Source organism: Ruditapes philippinarum, unplaced genomic scaffold (assembly GCF_026571515.1).
Source record: "Ruditapes philippinarum isolate M1 unplaced genomic scaffold, ASM2657151v2 ctg4660_1_1_1_1, whole genome shotgun sequence".
In the NCBI taxonomy this organism is placed as follows: domain Eukaryota; kingdom Metazoa; phylum Mollusca; class Bivalvia; order Venerida; family Veneridae; genus Ruditapes; species Ruditapes philippinarum.
The window spans coordinates 77,538-101,361 of NW_026866199.1; the positions used below are offsets into that span (position 1 = coordinate 77,538).

Here is a 23,824-nt window from a genome sequence, read left to right on the forward strand (position 1 = left end):
TATATATAAAAAACTTAATATAAGCAGTTTTGAAAAAAAAAACATATTTCAACGTCTATAAAAATACCATAGACGTTGAAATATCATTTTTTTTTTGAAAACGGCTTTTTAAGTTTTTTTGATATATATGATCGATGCATGTGCTGGGATTGACAAATATGCATTTTATTTGGATTTTAAAGGCGTTTTTAGCTCCACATCCCAAGTGTCTGTGTCTGTACCAGCAGTAACCTGCACTGTTTACCAAGCATGATTGGTGACTGATTCAAGTATATAGTACATAGTTTGGTATATTATAATTAAAATAGTCACTTTTATACGCAACTTATCCATATGAAAACAAGAAATAGGCGCCCAGTCAATATCAAAATCCTGTAGGTTCACGTTTCGCGATATCCTTTTCCCGAAATTTATTTTAACATAATTTATGATCTCTGATGGGCGGATTCAATTGAAATATAATATTCAATATGATATAAGATAACGTAATAAAATAGTTTGATTTATGTTGTAGATTGTTCTGACGGTACATTTGGTTATCTCTGTGAGAATAAATGTTTATGTGTTGATGGTGCTCCATGTGACAAAACTAACGGATCATGTCCACCAGGTGGTTGTGAAGCTGGTTACCAAGGTGATACGTGTAGTCAAGGTATACCGTTAAAATATATACCGGTAAAATATATACCGGTAAAAATATATACCAGCAAAATATATACCAGTTAAACATAATTATAACAGTAAATATATACCAGTAAAGTATATACCAATAAAGTATATACCAATAAAATATATATCAGTAAAGCATATACCAATAAAATATATACCAGTGAAATATATACCAGTAAAATATATACCATATAAACATATACCAGTGAAATATATACCAGTTAAATATATACCGGAAAAAATATATACCAGTTAAACATATACCAATAAAATATATACCAGTAAAATATATACCAGTAAAATATGTACCAGTAAAATATACATTATATACCAGTAAAATATATACCAGTAAATTATATACCGGTAAAACATAATATACCAGTAAAACATAATTTTATACCAGTAAAATATATATCAGCAAAATATATACCAGTAAAATATATACCAGTAGAATATATTCCAGCAAAATATAAACCTGTAAAATATAAACTGGTAAAATATATACCAGTAATATATATACCGGTAAAATGTATACATGTACCAGTTAGACATACACCAGTAAAATATATACCGGTAAAATATATACCGGTTAAAATATACCGGTAAAATTAATACCGGTTAAATATATACCGGTAAAATATATACCAGTGAAATATAAACCATTAAAATATAAACCGGTAAAATATATACCAGTAATATATATTCCAGTAAAATATATACCAGTAAAACATATACCAGTTAAACTTATACTTGTAAAACATGTATGTACCAGTAAAATATATACCAGTTAAATATATACCAGTAAAATACATGTACCAATAAAATACATCACATTGGTCATCTATGTTTCAATGTAGTCTATGTGTACCATATAGTATATCATGTTGAATTATAAACAAAAGAAAAAATATAAATAGTAGATGCACTAAATTGTGAAAAAAATAAGATAAGATTATCATTTATTACAGTCACTTATGTTTTTTAAGCTTAACACGAAGCTAGTTTAAATAATTGTTTTGTTTTACGTATAAGCAACTATATATATTTTAAACCTGTCGTAGCTTGTTAATAAAATAATTTGTTACCATTTATTGATATTATATGTAATAGTATCATTAATAAAAGTCGAATCGTTTACAGAATGTACACCAGGTTTCTATAGTAACAATTGTACGGTAGAATGTGGTCATTGTTTGAATGGCGAGGCTTGTGATATATTTACTGGTGAATGCCCGGATGTTTGTGCACCAGGATGGCAAGGCGGTCGTTGTGATATAGGTATTATAAAATCTAATGTCTTTCAGTTTTGAAATTATTTTTAAACTCCTGTTTGAAAAACGGATCGTATTATAGTCCCCCAACCCCCTGCCGGCCGGACGGGCGGGCGGCGTCCGATTATTGTCCAGAGCATTACTCCTACATGCATACAGGAATTTTAATGAAACTTCAGAAATGTTCAACACTATGAGAAGCTGTATCGCGCACATGGACCCCAGGTCTCTAGGTCAAAGATGAAGGTCACACTAAATCTTAGAGGTCATTGAAAAACACTTGAGGGGTTTCAATATAACTTAGTACAAATGTACACCATTGTGAGGCGGAGTGTCGCGTACAAATTTAGGTCCAGTTGGTCATCAATTATTAAGGAATTGAAACATGAATAGTCATTATCATGACTACTGGTGTAGAACATGTGATTTAGGTTAAATTTATGCAAGGTCAAGGTCACGAAAGATGATAGTCAAGGTCACCAAAGATAATGAAATATAGTAATTTTGTTCAGAGCATATATCCTACACATATAGGGAGGTTCTAATGAAATTTCATACAAGTGTTCAAAACTGTCAGAAGCAATGTAATGCGCATGAATTAGGTCTCTGGGTCAAAGGTCAAAGCCAAAGTTAGAGGTTATTTAAAAACACTTCTCCGGAGCAAAACTTACAATACCTAGAGGGATTTCAATATAACGGCGACCAAGGTCAAGGTCACACATGAGAGTCAAAGTTCAGATAAAATATAAAAATGTGTATTCGGACAATTTAGTTATCATTTATTGAGGGATTGGAACACAAATGGTCATACATTTGTTTAGAAATAATAGTAGAACTTTCAATCTCTTACCTTCCAAACATCTTTTGAGATTGATGATCTTAAGAGATGATTTTCATCTAGGCATTAAAAGATAAAAAATAAAGCAAAGCGAAAATGTTGACACATGATTGTACAAACAGGATTTATTCGGTAACTATCTCTATATTATAACAGTAATATACAAACAAACATTTTATATACAAAAAAAATCATTGAATATAAGATAAAGATATATAAAGAATAAAGCATTATTGTGTATTTTCTCATAGAATGTTATAATGGTACATACGGTGACAACTGTGACGGGGTATGTGGTATGTGTTATGATGGTGAACCATGTGACAAGGTTTCTGGATTATGTGATGACGGATGTGATCGTGGTTACTTCACTTCTAACTGTACTCTAGGTACGAAAATTACATACTACATGTACTTGTAATTATACTCTAGGTGAGAAAAAAAAAACACTTTTAACTCCATCGTGTAACACAGGAACTGCGCAAATGTATTGACGAACCTGTGTAAGTCGAAACAAGTAAATGGAGTAAATCAAATGTAAAGAAATGAAAAAAAATCTAGTGGCTGCTATTTCATTATAATTTACACGAGTATTTTACAAATATTTTCAGGAAATTGTTACTTTTTAAGATCATTCTTGAGAATGACGATCTGACTACCGTTTTGAAGGCAACTTTTATGTTCCTTAGATATTCATAAGTACAACAACGCAGTTTTGATATTCGGTTTACCTTCCACACTTGTTCGGTGATATGAGGGAGGGACATATGAAACTTTAAATTTGATATGTGCGCACGCGATAGCTATCAATCTAGGTCGTAATGGAAGTACAATTTCTTTTTTTGTCAGAATATTGTTGCTCGGTATATCGCAAATGTTTGTTCTCTATAGTTTTATTTTTACATGATAGCAACGTTTCCAATTTATTACCAGATTTACAATCATGTCGTATTTAAATGTTATAAGCAGATCATATTTAAATGATATAAGCAGGTCGTATAAAATGATATAAGCAGGTCGTATAAAATGATATAAGCAGGTCGTATAAAATGATATAAGCAGGTCGTATAAAATGTTATAAGCAGATCATATTTAAATGATATAAGCAGGTCGTATAAAATGATATAAGCAGATCGTATTTTAAATGCCATAAGCAGATTGTATATAAATGATATAAGCAGATCGTATTTAAATGATATAAGCAGATCGTATTATATAAGAAACTAAGGGGTCTTATTTAAAAGATATAACGTTGATTTATAGAATGTCCTGAAGGAAGTTTTGGTTACAATTGTAATGAGACGTGTGGCTCATGTAAATTTGGTGACGTGTGTGAACCAGTCAATGGTCATTGTTTGAGCGGATGTGTTGTCGGAAAAAATCCACCCACTTGTATAGACGGTATGTATTTTATAATTGTTCTTACCATTGCTTACTGTTGATTGAAACGAATATACCAAATGTAATAACTGGTCACAAGACAATGTTTAACATTTATCATTTTACAGCGTCCATTTAAAATATGACAGCGTATTGATTAAAAATGTTTTATTATTATTTTATAGATTGTCCATTCGGGACGTATGGACAGGGTTGTTTGAAGACATGTGGTAGATGTCGTGACAACAATACATGTCACCTAGTAACAGGAGTTTGTGAGGATAGTTGTTCACCTGGTGTATACGTGAATAACGTGCAGCCAATGTGTGATACAGGTCATATATTCTAGTTTATTTATCACATTTAGAACGTGTGTAATATTGCAAATTGATAAAACAACAAGTTTATAATTATTCTAAGCATGTGGAGCTTATGACGGTAGTCATATATTGAAAATATTAACTTATTGTTGTACAATCCTAATAACAACTATATCATGTCCAATGAAATATGTCAGTCAAATTTTAAAAGTAAAGAAACCAGTTCCAAATGATCACTAAATATTATCAAATATAGTAATTTTGTCCAGCGCATATATCCAATTACATATATCCAATTGTATTACAGGTATTGAAGTAACTATATTATACTGCATGTAAATTTTTAAATCTGTATCAATGCTCCTTTTTCTAGTCGGTAATTTTTAAGTTATGACTTTGGTTATATACATTTAAGTATGCCGCATGATTAGATGTTCTATAAATAATTCTAAAGTTAGGAATACCTTTTAAACTGAGTGTATAAGTTGTAATTGTTGTCAGTGGGATTCGCCTGAAATAGAAATATAAAAAGGTAATATTTGTTAATGTCAACCATTTAAAATTATATATTGTATTTTTCTGTATTGTAGAATGTCCTGATGGTCTGTTTGGATATAATTGTAGTCGTCAATGTTCGGAGGACGTTTGTGTTGGAGGTAACGTGTGTGATAAAGTTACAGGTGGATGCTTGCAGGGTTGTCTAAATCCTGGATACCGGTCTCCGCTCTGTCAATACGGTACGGTACACACGATGACAGTTTTTTCTATATTTAAATAAATAATTAACATTCCGAAGTTTGATTATTTGACATGATAGATAACGTTTACAGGTTACTTATATATCTATATTTATTGTACATAATTTAGAGTGTTATGACGGTACATTCGGGGTTGACTGCCTGTCTATGTGCGGTGCTTGTAGAGATCGGACACCCTGTAACAAAGTCACTGGTCAGTGTCCATTTGGTTGTCAAAGTGGATTCAAAGGTCCAAAATGCCTTCAGAAAGGTCAGTGTTTTTTTTCTTTTTCTTTTTCAATTTATTTTACAATAAAACTATAAAATTATACGAAAAAAAAGTTTGTATAATTTACGAATACAAATGCAAATCATTTTGATAATAGCGAATGGACAAAAATATACAATGATTACGTTTTATAATAAAATCACTTCCTTCCTCTTTATCGTTACATTCAATACCCATAAAACATAAAGTTTATATCAGTTAATAAACATACTCCTATTTTATACAGAGCCAGTATAATATAACAGCTAAGTTATCAAACAGCTTAGTTATAATACATTAAAGTTACACAGAACAATCAGTCCATGATCAGTATAATAAACAGCTAAGTTATAATATAGAGCAACCATTCCATAATAAAACATCTAAGTTATACAAAGGAATCATTCCGTTCTTTATTTTAAAGACTTGGTGTAGAAATGTTGTAAAACTCCGTAACTAATACTTAGAAGTCTCTTACAATGCTATTTTAGAATGGCATAACTATATAAAGTGTATGTACTGATGATATGAGTTTGACAATGATAAGACTTAAATAAAATAAAAGTCGTTTAATCAACAAGTCACATCAAATCTCGTTATAGACATTCTAAATTATAAAAATATACAACATTTTTTACATTTAAATGTTTATATATGTATATATTATTGTAAACTTCTAGATGTACAGTTATCTGCAGGAAGTATAGTTATGTTAGTGTTTGGATGTTTACTGGCTGTTGCCGGCCTCGTTGGTGTATTCATTGGATACTGGATATATAAAAAGTAAGACATATGTTCAACTAGTATACATTAACTATACCTTTATTGTTTACAAATTAATATATTCATTTATTAGTGTAAGTAAACTGTTATATACACGATGTAACTTTTATATACAAGATGTAACTGTTATATACTCGATGTTACTGTTATATACACGATGTAACTGTTATATACACGATGTCACTGTTATATACACGATGTTACTGTTATATACACGATGTAACTGTTATATACACGATGTAACTGTTATATACTCGATGTTACTGTTATACAAGATGTCACTGTTATATACACGATGTTACTGTTATACACGATGTAACTGTTATATACACGATGTTACTGTTATACACGATGTAACTGTTATATACACGATGTTATTGTTATATACACGATGTGTCTGCTATATACACGATGTTACTGTTATATACACGATGTTACTGTTATATACACGATGTAACTGTTATATACACGATGTAATTTTTTATATACACGATGCAACTGTTATATACACGATGCAACTGTTATATACACGGTGGAACTGTTATATACACGATATAAGTGTTATAAACACGATGTAACTGTGATATTAACACAATGTAAAGGTTATATACACACGATGTACCTGTTATATACACGATGTAACTGTTATATACACGATGTAACTGTTATTTACACGATGTAACTCTTATATACACGATGTAACTGTTATATTCACGATGTTACTGTTATATACACGATGTAACTGTTACATACACGATGTTACTGTTATATACACGATGTAACTGTTATATACATGATCTTACTGTTATATACACGATGTAACTGTTATATACACGATGTAACTGTTATATACACGATGTAACTGTTATATACACGATGTTACTGTTATATACACGATGTAACTGTTACATACACGATGTTACTGTTATATACACGATGTAACTGTTATAATTACTAGTACGTGATGTTACTGTTATATTATTAGTTATAAAGATTGTTGACAGGACTGTTATATGGCCCTATATAAACGGCTATTTGTAAATATAACCCGAGCCGCTAGGCCGCTATATTCACGGTGTTACTTTTACAGAGGAACTCTTCCATGGGCTTACGTTAAACGTCGCTTGAAGAAAGATGTGAAGGATGAAAAGTCACCAAGAAGTTTATCTATTGTATCGAGAGTTTATGAAAATGATATCAACATGGAATCTGGTACAATTCTCACTTGTAATTTGTAAATTGATAAAATGACAGTTTATAAATATATTTGTACATCCATTTAATTATTAATTAAAAAAAATCCAAGACTTAATTTGATTTACTTTAACTTAATAAATGTCAGCAATTTATTTATGTTATTGTTTATTGTCAGCATTATATTAATGCAAGCAGTTAATTAATATCAGCAGTTTATTAACGTCATTGTTAATGTCAGCAGTTTATTTGTGTCAGCAGTTTATTAATGTCATTGTTTATTTTCGGCAGTTTATTAATGTCATTGTTTATTGTCAGCAGTTTATTTAATGTCCTTGTTTTTGTCAGCAGTTTATTAATGTCAGCAGTAGTTTATTAATGTCAGCAGTTTATTAATATAAGCAGTTTATTAATGTTATCAATTTAATAGTGCGACTTCATTTGATCAATATTTATTTTTCAAAATACAGCTAAATTAAAGAGGACAAACTCTAATGCTAGTAATTATAAGCTATCAGAGATGAAACCGAGGGGAACTATAGCAGTCGGTGATTTTTGGGATTATGTTCAAGATAAACAATCATCCAAACAGGAAATAGTTCAACAGTTTAAGGTAAATATCATTTTATAATGACAGCACATTTTATCAGTCTAAAACAAAGAATAATAAACATTGTATAGCTCTTCGGAGTATGAAACTTTAAGCTGATGAAATATCACATATACAATACATGTAAATCATAATGAAAGATATTTGTTAACGTTGCAATTAATCTACCCATCAGCGGTCATTATTAAAATTTCTAAGATGACATAACCGTTGTATGCGTTAAGCAAATTATTGCTAGGGTTATTTCCCTTTTACCAGTGACCATAGGATACGAGCTAGTACCGCTGACAAATCTGAATTAACTACCTAGTACCGCCGACAGATCTGAAGTAACTGGCTAGTACCGCTGACAAATCTGAATTAACTACCTAGTACCGCCGACAGATCTGAAGTAACTGGCTAGTACCGCCGACAAATCTGAAGTAACTAGCTAGTACCGCCGACAAATCTGAAGTAACTAGCTAGTACCGCCGACAAATCTGAAGTATCTAGCTAGTACCGCCGACAAACTTGTTGGAACTAGAAGTACCGCCGACAAACTTGTTGGAACTAGAAGTACCGTCGACAAACTTGTTGGAACTAGAAGTACTGCCGACAAAACTTGTTGGGACTAGAACTACCGCCGACAAACTTGTTGGAACTTGAAGTACCGCCGACAAATTTGTTTGAACGAGCAAGCTATTAAACAAATCATTTTAATTGCTTTATTTTCATTGACAATGAAGTAAAAAAACAAATATGACAGCTCCACAAGTAAAATTTACTCTTGTTTTGTTATTTCTTTTTATTTACGTGTTATTTAATAAAATTTATTTACCAGTGTTTCCCTTTTTAGGACCTTGCAGTAGGCCTGACACCACCCCTGTGAAACACGGAAAAAGCGCAACTGAAACTAGCGTAAAAATTAGAATTATAAAGAAATCTTTTGCTTTGTACTGCCACAATTAAGTAACAAGTTTTACGGACAAAAAAGCTTATACTAACAACAAACAACGAGCAACTAAATAAACAAAAATTAATGATTTGCGTTTTTTTATATATTCAATATGCCCTTTAAAACCAAAAATTACTCATTTCTTTTAAAGTTTATAAAAATATTACCAGTTGCTGCCTTTTTATGACCTTGCGAGGCTGACCCGCCATGAACATCAGGTCCAGATAGTAAAACTGATTAGAAACTTGTGCATTTCTGTTATAATAATTTTAATCGCAATGCAAAATTTTAAATAATAAAAAATTCAACAAAACAACAGAAAGTAGTTTTGTAGCCAATGCATATAATTTAGCATAAAATATCTTACTAAGGTTTCGATACTTAAATCAAATGAGGCTAGTGAAGTAGATAATTAAATCAAGCATTGCTAGTGAAGCAGACTGTACTGTTATATAATACCTGTATTAACTCCGAGCACTTTTTCAGATGACCACAGTCGAGTGAAGCTTGACATGATAGCAGGAGATTCCGGCAATGATTATATCAATGCCTGTTATATAAGTGTAAGACGTTTTATTTATATGTAACTGAAAATATCTTTGTAAGAAAGTGTCTAATTCAAATCACTGTCCCGTTTCTCAATAAAATATAGTTTAATTTGGAATAATAGAACCAAAATAATTAATCAATCTTGACACACTGGTGTCGTCGGAGAGTTAACTGAGTACACTGGTGTCGTCGAACAGTTTACTGAGTACACTGGTGTCGTCGAACAGTTTACTGAGTACACTGGTGTCGTCGGACAGTTTACTGAGTACACTGGTGTCGTCGAACACTTAACTGAGTACACTGGTGTCGTCGAACAGTTTACTGAGTACACTGGTGTCGTCGAACAGTTTACTGAGTACACTGGTGTCGTCGGACAGTTTACTGAGTACACTGGTGTCCTCGAACACTTAACTGAGTACACTGGTGTCGTCGAACAGTTAACTGAGTACACTGGTGTCGTCGGACAGTTTACTGAGTACACCGGTGTCGTCGGAGAGTTAACTGAGTACACTGGTGTCAACAGACAGTTGACTGAGTACACTGGTGTCGTCGGACAGTTTACTAATACACTGGTGTCGTCGGACAGTTTACTAATACACTGGTGTCGTCGAACAGTTAACTGAGTACACTGGTGTCGTCGGACAATTTACTGAGTACACTGGTGTCGTCGGACAGTTTACTAATAACACTGGTGTCGTCGGACAGTTTACTGAGGTACACTGGTGTCGTTCGAACAGTTAACTGAGTACACTGGTGTCGTGGGACAGTTTACTAATACACTGGTGTCGTCGGACAGTTTACTAATACACTGGTGTCGTCGAACAGTTAACTGTGTACACTGGTGTCGTCGAACAGTTAACTGAGTACACTGGTGTCGTCGGACAATTTACTGAGTACACTGGTGTCGTCGGACAGTTTACTGAGTACACAGGTGTACATTTATGTTGTACAATTTTGCTGTACATTTATGTTGTACATTGTACATTTATGTTGTACAATTATGCTGTACATTTATGTTGTACATTGTACATTTATGTTGTACATTATGTTTTACATTTCAGGGTTATAACCGTCCACACAAGTACATAGCTGCCCAAGGTCAGTATAACATTTATTTGCATATAATAGAATAGATTTATTAAAGTTATACACTTAACTAAAAATAATCATAGCTATAGATATTTTTATTTCTTAGTTTGAATAACTTTATCTGGCAGATTTTATGTTTGTTAGGATAACATACCATATGTATGGCATGACATGATATTGTTAATAACTTATACTTGTACATAAAATCATTGTATATAAACGACATTCAATAACAACATTTTTTTTTAGAAACAACATTCAATAACAACATTTTTTTTTAGAAACAACATTCAATAACAACGTTAACATTTAATTATGATACAAACAAAATTCAATAACAGCATTGAATTTTTGTATATTTGAAAGTGAAAGTGACAATTCTATTTTATTTTCTACAGGTCCGACGGAGGAGTTTGTTTGCGATTTCTGGCGGATGATTTGGCAAAAGAAGTGTCGTAAAATAATTATTTTAACCAGACTTGTTGAACACAATAAAGTGAGTTTTCTATATATCCCTCTTTATTCAGTTTAAATATACATGTATATCTAAATGATAGTTACTATATATAATAATCTATACGTACATTTTCTTGTCTTTGATAATTATAATGATGAATGTATCTTGTTACAGGTAAAATGTTGTCAGTATTGGCCGGATGATGGAATAAAACAGTATGGTAGTGTTATCGTAGAGTACCGTGAATCAGAAACATTCGCTGACTTTACAATCAGGTCTTTCTTTATATCCCAGGTACAGTAGCCAATGTAACACTTCATTATGTGGCGTGTATACATCCTAACACTTCATGTATTTGCATAAATACTAGAAAAAAATGATAACTCACAACTACACACTAGAGGATACACACGCTCGAACTTTGATGTGAAAATGGAATATTGTATAATTATTATCATATCACTGTTGAAATCGTACAAAAACATTTGAACGTTTTTCTATGACGATATTAAGTATTTTGTGTATTACCTGTAAAATTTGTAATTGTGTCTATAATATAAGCATAATTATATAAGCATATATTTTGGGCCAAAATGATTTTCAACATAAACTAGAAAATGTACATGTGTTTGCAGTCATATGACTTTCATTTCACTATATACGTATGTAAACCATATGAAAAATAAAGAAAAACAAATATCGTAGTTAAACAAAAAAAATATGGCAGCGGTGGGATTCGAACCCACGCCTCCGAAGAGACTGGTGCCTTAAACCAGCGCCTTAGACCGCTCGGCCACGCTACCAAGTTATGTGAAAGCGAAAAAAAGTTTAAAGTGTATACCGTAAAGCAGTAAAGTTAAAAATAGAATTAACGGAAATTACCGAGTTTACTTCGTAATGACACGATGAGGCATGGAGCTAAATATAGATATTGTAGATATGGCTATTAAATTTCTATACAGTAAACAGGATATACAAAACAAAATATACACGTATTATTAAATCGGTTATATTGACTCGCTTTTAATTGCATTAAAATTAAAAATCATCGCATTATTGAATAGAAGAAGTTATCCTTGGTGTATTATCTTAATTTTAGATATGTCAAATAATTAAAAGGCGGTTGACATGAGGCCGGTTAGCTCAGTCGGTTAGAGCGTCGTGCTAATAACGCGAATGTCGTGGGTTCGACCCCCACACTGGCCAGTTTTTTTCCCCATATCAATAATTTATTATTATATATACCCTTTTTTACTGTTTTACGTGTGAACTTTATGCGGATAATATTTCACTTTTCGGCTAGCTCATTTATAATGACCTAAAATCTCGTGACCGTTTGTTAGACGTGCCGGGACGCAAACTCCAACTCTGTCACGTGCCATCATATCCAGCTGAAACCATAGCCAATTTTGTTATGTTTAATGGTAATAAATTTATTTACTAATTTTCTCTATTTTTAGACAAAATTTTACAGTCATAATTTATATATTTCATTTAAGGAAGGGATAGAGGGTCGTTTAGTCCGACAGTTTCATTTCGAGTCTTGGCCAGATCGTCACGTGCCAGAGTATGCATCATCAGTGGTACATTTTTGGAACAAAGTTCGGACATCTGATGTTAAAGATAATGTTCCTATTGTTGTACATTGCAGGTCAGTGCGAGCGTTCTATATAGTTCAATGGTTGTTTTAGACACCAATGCAATAAACAGTAAAAAGTCAACATAAAACAATTGTATTCTGATGACAAAATAACTACACGTATTAATTATATTATGATAACAAAATAACTACACGTATCAATTTACAACATGACATAGACAAAATCCATGTAAAAAGAATCTCATATTCGTTGACATATAAGACAGAATTTATTTACCTCGTGTAAGAAAGCAAGTCTCGCTGTACATCAATTTCTTGAACTCGTTTGATAAAGTTTTATATTATAAGGCAACTCACGTAAGATTAATTCAATCAATTCAAATAAACAAATAAATTTATGCTGCATATTAACATTTTCTAACATAAAGAAATAATTTGCAGGATGTGTCGTATGTAGTAGTAAAAGTACATTAACAAAAACACTTGTTAGACTAATTAATCTATATAATTAGCTATGATAACTTAAATTGTTTTTATTGATCCCCAGTGCTGGTATAGGGCGGACGGGAACGTTTTTGTCTCTCGACTATTTGGTGGAACAGGCAGATGTAGAAGAATATGTAAACATTTATCAATGTGTGCAAAATCTACGACACCAGCGAGTAAACATGGTCCAAAACTTGGTAACACTTTAATTTTTCACTATGTGAAATTAACATTTGATATATGAATTTTATTTGTTTATTATTTTAGTCTACCGTACCTGGTTTGAAGGTAACCAGTATCATGTTTTACTGTGAAGTACAGCGTGAAGTTGATTTTATCTAATTAATATGATAATATTAATTATAAAATTCAATTATTTGTCATTTTTTGAGTGGGTTTCATTATTTGTCACCTCAACTTTGCAAAGGAAGACCGTTAGATGGTCAGCATGTGTATGAACTATCTCTAGATGGTCAGCATGTGTATGAACTATCTCTAGATGGTCAGCATGTGTATGAACTATCTCTAGATGGTCAGCATGTGTATGAACTATCTCTAGAAGATAGAACATTTGTGTAGATTTTATGTATATTTACTTTAGAATATTGTTACTATCATTCAGACACATTTTATCGTTGTTTTTTTCAGGATCAATACGTATTTCTACATGAGGCATTATCCGAGGCATTGTTTTGTCCGAGTATAGCTATACCATGTGAACAGTTTTGTAAAGTGTATAAAAACATGCTCGAGCTGGATAACAAAACAAAAATAATTCAATTAGAAATGGACTTTGAGGTAAATTTATCAGTCTGGTACCCAACGATCTGGTGAAACCGTGTAAAAACGGTTGCAAACATCGTTTCAAAACTATACATGTATATAATAACAATGAAATAATAAAAAAACATCATGACATAGCGTACAACAAGTATAAATCCGATTCTGTAGTTATCTCTGTCTGTAAATAGCTGTACTGTAACTACTATAAATTACAAACATGAGTGTATAGCAAATAGAAACAGTGATATGTATGAATTACTGTAAGACAAGTATGCTGCCATCTTGAATAATAATACAAATTTATCTTAATAAAATTTAATATATGAGCACATTTAACAGTGAAACTTATTAATTATTATATTCTTAGTAAAAATACATCTACTGTATAACAACAAAAAAATACCCAACAAATATTACCTAAGATGACCGGTCTGACTGCTCAAAGGGACATAATTATACAAAAAAATGTTGTGTTGAAGTCAAACAAGGTCGACAGAGTTGTCTTTCCTGAATAGTTATATTTATTACTATTTAACGTCTGTTTTATGCAACATTTTGCTGGCAGATATGTCGCGTCCAAATATTTGAAATGTTTGAAGATCTATATCATAGTCACGCTATGAATGATACAAATTATAATGATTTATTTAGATTATTATTTATCTATTTCATTCGAGTATTTATTATATACAACCAGTAAGATATTTATTTATTTGTAGAGAATTCAATGTGTGACAAAGTTCAAGGAGAGTATGAGTCCAAGTTTCTATGACAACGGTAACTACAAAGGGGCAAATAATAGTGCTAATATAGAGAAGAATCGGGTACCCCACATCCTTCCCAGTAAGTTACATGCGGTATTTCATAGAAATATTTTTTATTTGATATAAACGTGCAGTGTTTAGGATCGATGTCGTTTCTTTATTATAAATACATGAGGTACATGATTGCAACACATGTACTTATATATACAATTATAAACATACCGTCTTTGAAAGCAATTAGTACGGAAACGTATAGCGACCATCCCTATATGATATATATCAAATGACTTTTTTACAGTTTTATAGTATGTTTGTTATATGCAAATATGATCTGAGGAAAGAATTACATATTTAAAAATATGTAAGTGTTTTATTTTTTCATTTTGTCAAAAAGTTAATAGTTGTTTATCTTGCATTATAAGATAAAAACGTACGAAAGATTACAAAAAATACGTATTATATATGATTAACAATATTACTTGATTTAATTGCTTCCTTTATCAAAATCAAATGTTTGACTTTTCTCGTGTCACGTATCATATAAGAAGAAATATCGCTTGCGCTTTGGGATCTATGTTCCTATAATAACATCAACTAGTCGAATATTCCTTTTTATATAATATATTTCATGTACCATCCTCTGTATATACATTTAAATTGGTAAAATTTGTCAGTAGTTATCGTTTTAAGCTCTATATTATATATCTTACAAAAATGTAATGGTTTCTATGATAACTAATTACATCAGGTACTACTTCAGTAGCTTATTTTATGCTTATTAACATATTATCAAATATAAATTGTAAAATATGTTATATATATTTTATAATGTTAGGGGAATGCGAATGAAAAGCCTCAATATATAAAACTAATACATATAAATGAACAGAAAAAATGTCACATAAATTTGAATCAGGCAACAAAACAGCAGATTGAGTAAATGATATATATTCAAGATCTAATATCGATGTAAATATTGTCAAATATATATCGTGTATAAAATAAATTGTCTTAAATTCTGTTTTCACCAACATGCAGGGGCTGTATATATTACTAGATAAATATTTCAGATCAAGTAAGTTTGTAAAAATTGGTAAGGTATATAATATGTATTAAATAAATTGTCAAAATTTCTGTTTTAACTAACATATAGGGGTGGTCGCTATACGTTTCCGTAAATTAGTACATTTTATTATATTGTTTTTCTAAACGCATGCGGTATTATAAAGCGATTTATTTTTTACTATAACTTGAAAGCACGATGACAAAATCATTAAATACACGGAAAGCCTGAGTGCAACATAAATAACTTACATTCCCTAATTTATGCCGCCGATTTAATTATAACGTTGAACTGGCATAATATAAAGCTATAAATTAGTTTTTAAAAGTTTTCAAAGATAAGAGAAGACCCACGGAACGAAACTTTTTGGATTATTTTGCCAAATATTTGTACACCATCGAATCATTTATACTAAATACTCCAAGGCATACATTTTCTTTTTTTTTTGTGTCTTTTTTTTATTTTTTACTATGTGCAGGAAGTTCGGTTTCGTATATTTTGTGGCTAGAATCAAAACTACGGAAACGTATAACGGCCACCCCTATATGTTAGTAAAAACAGAATTTTTGACAATTTATTTAATACATATTATATACCTAACCAATTTTAACAAACTTACTTGATATGAAATATGTATCTAGTAATATTTACCGCCTTTGAATGTAAGTAAAACAGAATTTTAGACAATTTATTTAACACATGGTACTAATAGTATATATTTGACCAATATTTTAATTGTTATTTGATATTGAATATAATTGTTTACTCAATCTGCTGTTAATATTGCTCGATTAAAATTTATGTGAGTTTCTTCTGTTCATTTATATGTATTAGTTATATATATTTGACGTTTTTTTATTATAATATAACATATTTTACAGTTTATAGATAATGAGGACAGAAAAATCCCACGCAATATATAAAGGAAGCAATTAAATCAAGTTATGTTGTAAATCATATAATTTTATAATACGTATTTTTTCGTAATCTATCGTACGTTTTTTATCTTATAATGCAAGATTAACTACTTTTAACTTTTTGACAAAATGAAAAATAATACACTTACATCTTTTTAAATATGTATTTCTTTCCTCAAATCATATTTACATATAACAAACATACTATAAAACTATAAAAAAATGTCATTTGATATATATCATATAAGGGTGGTCGCTATACGTTTCCGTACAAAACAGAACAGCTTCCTGTCTTATTATTTTATATTAATGTTAAGTTTTATAAATTAAATCCTTCAAAAAGATAATGTAATGTTATCAGTTTTATTTTATCAGTTTTATGTTTATACATTATTTTATCTTTATGATATATAAGGTGACGCTCATCGCCCCTGGCTTATTACACGAGTATCTGATCGTAACGACTACATCAATGCTGTTTATCTACCTGTAAGTATACATTTCTCTAGGCCTATCATATATAAATTACTCTGATCGCATATTTCATTTAGACATGCCTTGTTTGATTTTATTTACCTCACTATTGAGTACTGAACAAAAAACACAAATGCCCGACAATATGTGGTTTCTCTTGTTATACCATTATTATAACTCACCGGTATTATCCACAGACACTTCGGATGTGGAGCTCAAAACGCCTTTAAAATTCAAATAAAATGCATATTTGTCAATCCCAGCACATGTACTGATCATATATATCAAAAAAACTTAAAATAAGCCATTTTGAAAAAAATTCATATTTCAATGTCTATAATAATTATAAACGTTGAAAGTCAAAGTTGACCACCAAAGTCCGCTTTGGAACACAACATCGTTGCGTATCCTTGGCAACTATTATGGGTATCATAACGCCACAAAAGATCTTAAATTCTACAGTATTCGACGGAAATAATTTTTTCATTCATTCTTACATGAAATGTACTGTATCGTTTGACGCCGCAAAATGTTTGAAAAATGGAAAGAAACTAAATTTTGTGTAAAATTTGGCGTTCAGTTTATATTAGCTACAATTTTCGGCTTTAATAATGCGGCTTATTAAAAATACCTGAACTATTTTATTTTTTTTTTGGATTTTTTCTTAAAATGTCTTTTAAACTGTATAATTATCCTACATGAATAACATTTGGGTCACCGACTCAAATTTATCGGTACACGTGATTTTAATCCCCCACCCGTTGCGTTATTTTTGTAACGAAATTCGACGTATGCAGATACGTATGAGACTACAAAGTTCGGCAATATTGTTCAGCATATCAGGGGCATTGCTCCAGTTAATCATACTACTGGTAAAAAATGAACCCGCACCTTGCTACAATATTTGCTTTCATGAAAATATTTGATCAAATTTTGTTTGTTGTGAATCCTTTGAATTTAAATTTGCAATTTTTGTGTTACAACTTGATATATTATGACAAAGGAGGACTATAAATATCATTTGTTGTTATAGCTTCCGGGAATTCTTCCATATTCTAGATTTTTACAGGATAATTGTTATATATTTCAGTCTTATCGGAATGACAAGACATTCTTGCAGACACAAAATCCTCTACCAGACACTATAGTTGATTTCTGGCGGATGGTATATGAGAACAAAGTATCTACAATTGTAAATCTTGACCGTATCACTAACATGGTAAGCTATAAACATTCCTTGTACAATTATATACTTTCAGTAAAAGAAATATTGACCAACTTTAATCATTATGTATTATCCAACTTTAATCATTATGTATTGTCCAACTTAAATCATTATGTATTGTCCAACTTTAATCATTATGTATTGTCCAACTTAAATCATTATGTATTGTCCAACTTTAATCATTATGTATTGTCCAACTTTAATCATTATGTATTGTCCAACTTTAATCATTATGTATTGTCCAACTTTAATCATTATGTATTGACCAACTTTAATCATTATGTATTATCCAACTTTAATCATTATGTATTGTCCAACTTAAATCATTATATATAATGTATTTGTCTCAATTTAACGTGTCCATAAAATCAAGTATATCTTGGTTCAGATAGCAGTGCATATCTTGGTTATAGCAGTTATAATATATACATGTTACCACAATATTTGACATAACTACATTTATATGGTGTTTTAAATTACAGTCAGAGATTTACTGGCCAAAAGAGGGAGAAACGGTAACATTTATACCATTTACCTTACATCATTTGAGTGAAACAGATCACGTGACCTTCACAGAGATAAGCATAAGACTTCAAAATGCCGAAGAGGTACGATATTACTTTATGTTGACTACATAGATATTTTTTTTTTCATACGCAAAAAGTAAAATACAGGAGTTTTTTTATATCTCTAAAGTATCAGACATACAAATAGCAGTGTAAAACAAAACTTTCTTTTCAATGATGACTTTCGTTTAAATAATTTATTATTAACTTCTTTTTTAAGCCACACGAAAAAGCGAAGATACTAAAATTGTTTGTGTGTAAGTTTTGGATGAGTGAGGACCGGGTACCAATCGGTGGTGAATCAAGCATCTTGGAAGTTTATGAACATGTTAAAGTCTGGCAAAAAACAACAGGCAATCAGCCTATTGTAGTCCATTGTCTGTAAGTATAGCGTTCTTCCATATACAACAAATGTTTCAGTGTTGAAGTACAGCGTTCTTCCATATACAATAAATGTTTCAGTGTTTAAGTACAGCGTTCTCCCATATACAATAAATGTTTCAGTGTTTAAGTACAGCGTTCTTCCATATACAATAAATGTTTCAGTAAGTACAGCGTTCTTCCATATACAACAAATGTTTCAGTGTTTAAGTACAGCGTTCTTCCATATACAATAAATGTTTCAGTGTTTAAGTACACTTTTATTGTCTGTAAGATTGTCTGTAAGTATCATATTTTCATTTACATTACTTTGTTCACTGTTCTCTCGGTTTACCCATGGTTATTATAGTAGTAGAAATCAAACTTTCGTACTACAGTTGGAGTCGTTTACTCCTCTTTTTTTCTCACATTACGGCGTAAAGTAACTATACAGCCTTCTTATATTATACATTTAGCAAACCAGTCGTTAGTGTAGAGAATTTGAGAGGTCGCTCAAGGAAATGAAATTAGACGTGTAGCCATGTAGAGATTTTGAGAGGTCGCTCAAGAAATTAAAATTAGACGTGTAGCCAATTTGAGATTTTGAGGGGTTGCTAAGTGTAGCCATGTAGAGATTTTAAAAGTTCGCTCAGTGAATTGAAATTAGACGTGAGCCATGTAGAGATTTTGAGAGGTCGCTCAAGATAATTAGTATTATCCCGGATATGTTTCGAACTTTCGATCACGTTGTGTCAAATCACTTGATCTTAATACCCCAGATCGTACATTTAGAGTATTAAGTTGATAGTCGTGAAGATGATCTCTGTACACGTAGGTGATAGTTGTGTAGATGATCCTTTTGCGTGTAGATGGTAAAATTGATAGTTGTGGATATTTTTGTAGAGGATCTCTGTGCACGTAGATGGTTGGGTATGATCCTTGTGTATGCAGATGGTTAAGTTGATAGTCGTGTAGATGATCTCTGTACACGAAGATGGTTAAGTTGATAGTCGTGTAGATGACCTCTGTACACGTAGGTGATTAAGTTGATAGTCGTGTAGATGATCTCTGTGCACGTAGGTGTTAAAGTTGATAGTCGTGTAGATGATCTCTGTGCAAGTAGGTGTTAAAGTTGATAGTCGTGTAGATGACCTCTGTGCAAGTAGATGTTAAAGTTGATAGTCGTGTAGATGATCTCTGTGCACGTAGGTGTTAAAGTTGATAGTCGTGTAGATGATCTCTGTGCACGTAGGTGGTTAAGTTGATAGTCGTGTAGATGATCTCTGTGCACGTAGGTGGTTAAGTTGATAGTCGTGTAGATGACCTCTGTGCACGTAGGTGGTTAAGTTGATAGTCTTGTAGATCGGATTGATCTCTGTACACGTAGGTGGTTAAAGTTGATAGTCGTGTAGATGACCTCTGTACACGAAGGTGGTTAAGTTGATAGTCGTGTAGATGACCTCTGTACACGAAGGTGGTTAAGTTGATAGTCGTGTAGATGATCTCTGTGCACGTAGGTGATTAAGTTGATAGTCGTGTAGATGACCTCTGTACACGTAGGTGATTAAGTTGATAGTCGTGTAGATGATCTCTGTACACGTAGGTGATTAAGTTGATAGTCGTGTAGATGACCTCTGTACACGTAGGTGATTAAGTTGATAGTCGTGTAGATGATCTCTGTACACGAAGGTGGTTAAGTTGATAGTCGTGTAGATGACCTCTGTACACGTAGATGATTAAGTTGATAGTCGTGTAGATGATCTCTGTACACGTAGGTGATTAAGTTGATAGTCGTGTAGATGACCTCTGTGCACGTAGGTGATTAAGTTGATAGTCGTGTAGACCTCTGTGCACGTAGGTGATTAAGTTGATAGTCGTGTAGATGATCTCTGTGCACGTAGGTGGTTTAGTTAATATTCGTTTAGATGATCTCTGTGCACGTAGGTGATTAAGTTGATAGTCGTGTAGATGACCTCTGTGCACGTAGGTGGTTAAGTTAATATTCGTTTATATGCACCATTGTTGCTTTAATCAATAGAACTAATGACAGAGTTAGTGTAAGTAGATGAAACCCTTATTATATTATCTATGGTTGTTTTTATTGATACCGTCATTCGTTTACTTTCAAACAAAGGTGCAAATGTTTAACAAAGATATTTACAACCGCAGTACCAAAGAACACCCTCCTTAGATATATTTGAATGGGCAGGGGTTTTTACACAAGCTTTGACTTGTAAATATATTCGTTACTTTGTTCTGTATATTGTTTTTTTTTCATATATGATTTCTAATCATTTTACAGGAACGGTGCTACGAAGAGCGGATTGTTTTGTGTTGTTATGTCAACATTAGAGCGCATGCGTGAAGAACGGGAAGTTGCTTTACAGCAAGTTATAAAACAAATGAGAATTCGTCGACATCACATCATTCCTACATACGTGAGTGTTCACTAAAAGTATTTCATGTAAAGATATGATTTTACAGTTCGCGTCCAATGGTATTTAAATCCATATCTCATATCATATCTCTAATTCTAAAAATTTTTTTAAAGTACATGTATGTAAAAAGGGTCCTTCATTCTATATTTTGTTGAAATTTCAATTCATTGTTATAGAACTTTATAGAATATGTCTGTGGTATTATTGCAGGACCAGTACAAGTTTTGTCATGACATCATAGTGGAGTTTCTCAATGGATGTGATAGTCTCTCAAACTTCTACATTTAACAGTAGATCTCCACTCTTGCGGGACACATGAATGATTTAACAGCAGTTCTCAACTCTTATTGGACACTTCAATGTTTTAACTGCAGAATTCCACTCTTACTGGATATATGAATGATTTAAGAGCAGTTCTCCACTCTTACTGGCCACATGAATGATTTAACAGCAGACCTCAACTCTTATTGGACAATTGAATGTTTTAACTGCAGAATTCCACTCTTATTGGATATATGAATGATTTAACAGCAGTTCTCCACTCTTAGTGGACACAACTTTATTGGACACTTGCATGTTTTAACTGCAGAACTCCCCTCTTACTGGACACGATAATTTGAATAACAACATAAAGGAACGGTCTCTATATCAATAAACATTGTATATTATTCTTGAAATATTTCCCACAATCAGAATTACCAATACCATGTCTTACTCTCATTTGTGATTGTACACGCATATAAATTTTAAGTAAAGAAACGCGATACAAAATTTGTATTTAATTCATCTAGTATCTAACTTATTTTGATATGAGCAAATTAAGTAAAGAAACTTAAAGTTCACGTATAAATACGTATGTCATAGAAATGTTTCTATATCTTAATCAAATGTCTGAAATGGCGACTACCTGCACAAGTGACTTTAATGAATATAAATATGGCATGCTGCATAGACTAAATTATTACAGTACAGGTACAGAAAATATTTCCCACACACAGGTAATTTTATAAAGCATATGTCTGTTTTTTTTTTTTAATTTTCTAGTAATATTTTACTTAACTGCATCAATTAATTGAATTATGTATGCTTCTTGTTATTTTGCTCGTTTAAATGGCTGAAAAAAAAACAAGATCCTATAACATAAAGTTGGAATTTTATTTTTCTGTAACGCATGGCTGAACTGTGAAGTTTTTCTGCAATGCATTTCAGAAACGTGAATTTCTTGAATGATATCTTTATCTATATAGAAGAACTCTGTGATTGTGTTGAACTACATCTATATCTGTATGGATAAACTCTGTGTGTTGAACTATATCTAGATCTGTATATATGAACTATATTATGTTCTTGATCTAGATCTGTATAGACGAACTCTGTAATTGTGTTGAACTATTTCTGTATAGATAAACTCTGTGTGTTGAACTATATCTAGATCTGTATATATGAACTATATTATGTTCTTGATCTAGATCTGTATAGATGAACTCTGTAATTGTGTTGAACTATATCTAGATCTGAAATAAACTTTGTGTTTTGATGATGATCTATATATAGATAAGTTATCTGATATTTTTACAAGCATGGTTGATCTATCCTTTCGTTAAATCATTGTAATGATAATATCATATTTTATGTAAATATCCTTAACAAATATCTTGAATAAATGAGCACAGTTCTATAGAGTTCGAATATCTGTTTCAGGCAAGTCATGTATATAAATGAACACCGTACATACATGAGAAAGATTTTCACTTTGCGAAATGAATTTTTGTTTGTTTTAAAAACGTATAAAAACAGTCAATTACTGAACTTGTAGTAGTGATGATTGTGCACAATGACATAAACGTTTATATGAACTCACCCTGTTATAGCCTCGGATTTTATTTATCTCTCATGTTCGACCTGCCAGCAGCTTGTTGAACATAACATAATATATATAAAAATATAACAAAAACGCCCACTAAAATAGATTTAGTGTTTGAAATTATTACTTTTGTCCAATAGGATTGCAGTATTTCAAATGAATCGTAACACATTTACTTTGGTAAA

At 31.5% G+C, this 23,824-nt stretch overlaps 1 protein-coding gene and 2 non-coding genes across 3 annotated transcripts in view; 2 read left to right on the forward strand and 1 right to left on the reverse strand.

Moving 5' to 3' along the window:
* Positions 1 to 23,701, forward strand: part of LOC132731671 (uncharacterized) — a 39,903-nt gene extending 16,202 nt beyond the window's left edge. Inside the window, exons 11-35 of the mRNA XM_060717885.1 lie at positions 515 to 652; positions 1,810 to 1,947; positions 3,030 to 3,167; positions 4,042 to 4,179; positions 4,344 to 4,493; positions 5,069 to 5,215; positions 5,346 to 5,486; positions 6,164 to 6,266; positions 7,357 to 7,478; positions 7,931 to 8,073; positions 8,906 to 8,934; positions 9,480 to 9,567; positions 10,615 to 10,651; positions 11,041 to 11,138; positions 11,274 to 11,393; positions 12,599 to 12,750; positions 13,247 to 13,382; positions 13,834 to 13,983; positions 14,688 to 14,811; positions 17,128 to 17,201; positions 18,277 to 18,405; positions 18,894 to 19,019; positions 19,198 to 19,358; positions 21,640 to 21,775; positions 21,986 to 23,701. Of these exons, the coding sequence (XP_060573868.1) occupies positions 515 to 652; positions 1,810 to 1,947; positions 3,030 to 3,167; positions 4,042 to 4,179; positions 4,344 to 4,493; positions 5,069 to 5,215; positions 5,346 to 5,486; positions 6,164 to 6,266; positions 7,357 to 7,478; positions 7,931 to 8,073; positions 8,906 to 8,934; positions 9,480 to 9,567; positions 10,615 to 10,651; positions 11,041 to 11,138; positions 11,274 to 11,393; positions 12,599 to 12,750; positions 13,247 to 13,382; positions 13,834 to 13,983; positions 14,688 to 14,811; positions 17,128 to 17,201; positions 18,277 to 18,405; positions 18,894 to 19,019; positions 19,198 to 19,358; positions 21,640 to 21,775; positions 21,986 to 22,063 (2,996 nt within the window). The 3' untranslated portion in view covers positions 22,064 to 23,701. The remainder of the gene's footprint in view (positions 1 to 514; positions 653 to 1,809; positions 1,948 to 3,029; positions 3,168 to 4,041; positions 4,180 to 4,343; positions 4,494 to 5,068; positions 5,216 to 5,345; positions 5,487 to 6,163; positions 6,267 to 7,356; positions 7,479 to 7,930; positions 8,074 to 8,905; positions 8,935 to 9,479; positions 9,568 to 10,614; positions 10,652 to 11,040; positions 11,139 to 11,273; positions 11,394 to 12,598; positions 12,751 to 13,246; positions 13,383 to 13,833; positions 13,984 to 14,687; positions 14,812 to 17,127; positions 17,202 to 18,276; positions 18,406 to 18,893; positions 19,020 to 19,197; positions 19,359 to 21,639; positions 21,776 to 21,985) is intronic.
* Positions 11,821 to 11,902, reverse strand: Trnal-aag (transfer RNA leucine (anticodon AAG)). Its single transcript has one exon. It is a non-coding gene; the product is annotated as a tRNA-Leu (tRNA).
* Positions 12,232 to 12,305, forward strand: Trnai-aau (transfer RNA isoleucine (anticodon AAU)). The gene has a single exon. It is a non-coding gene; the product is annotated as a tRNA-Ile (tRNA).
* Positions 23,702 to 23,824: the final 123 nt, after the last annotated feature.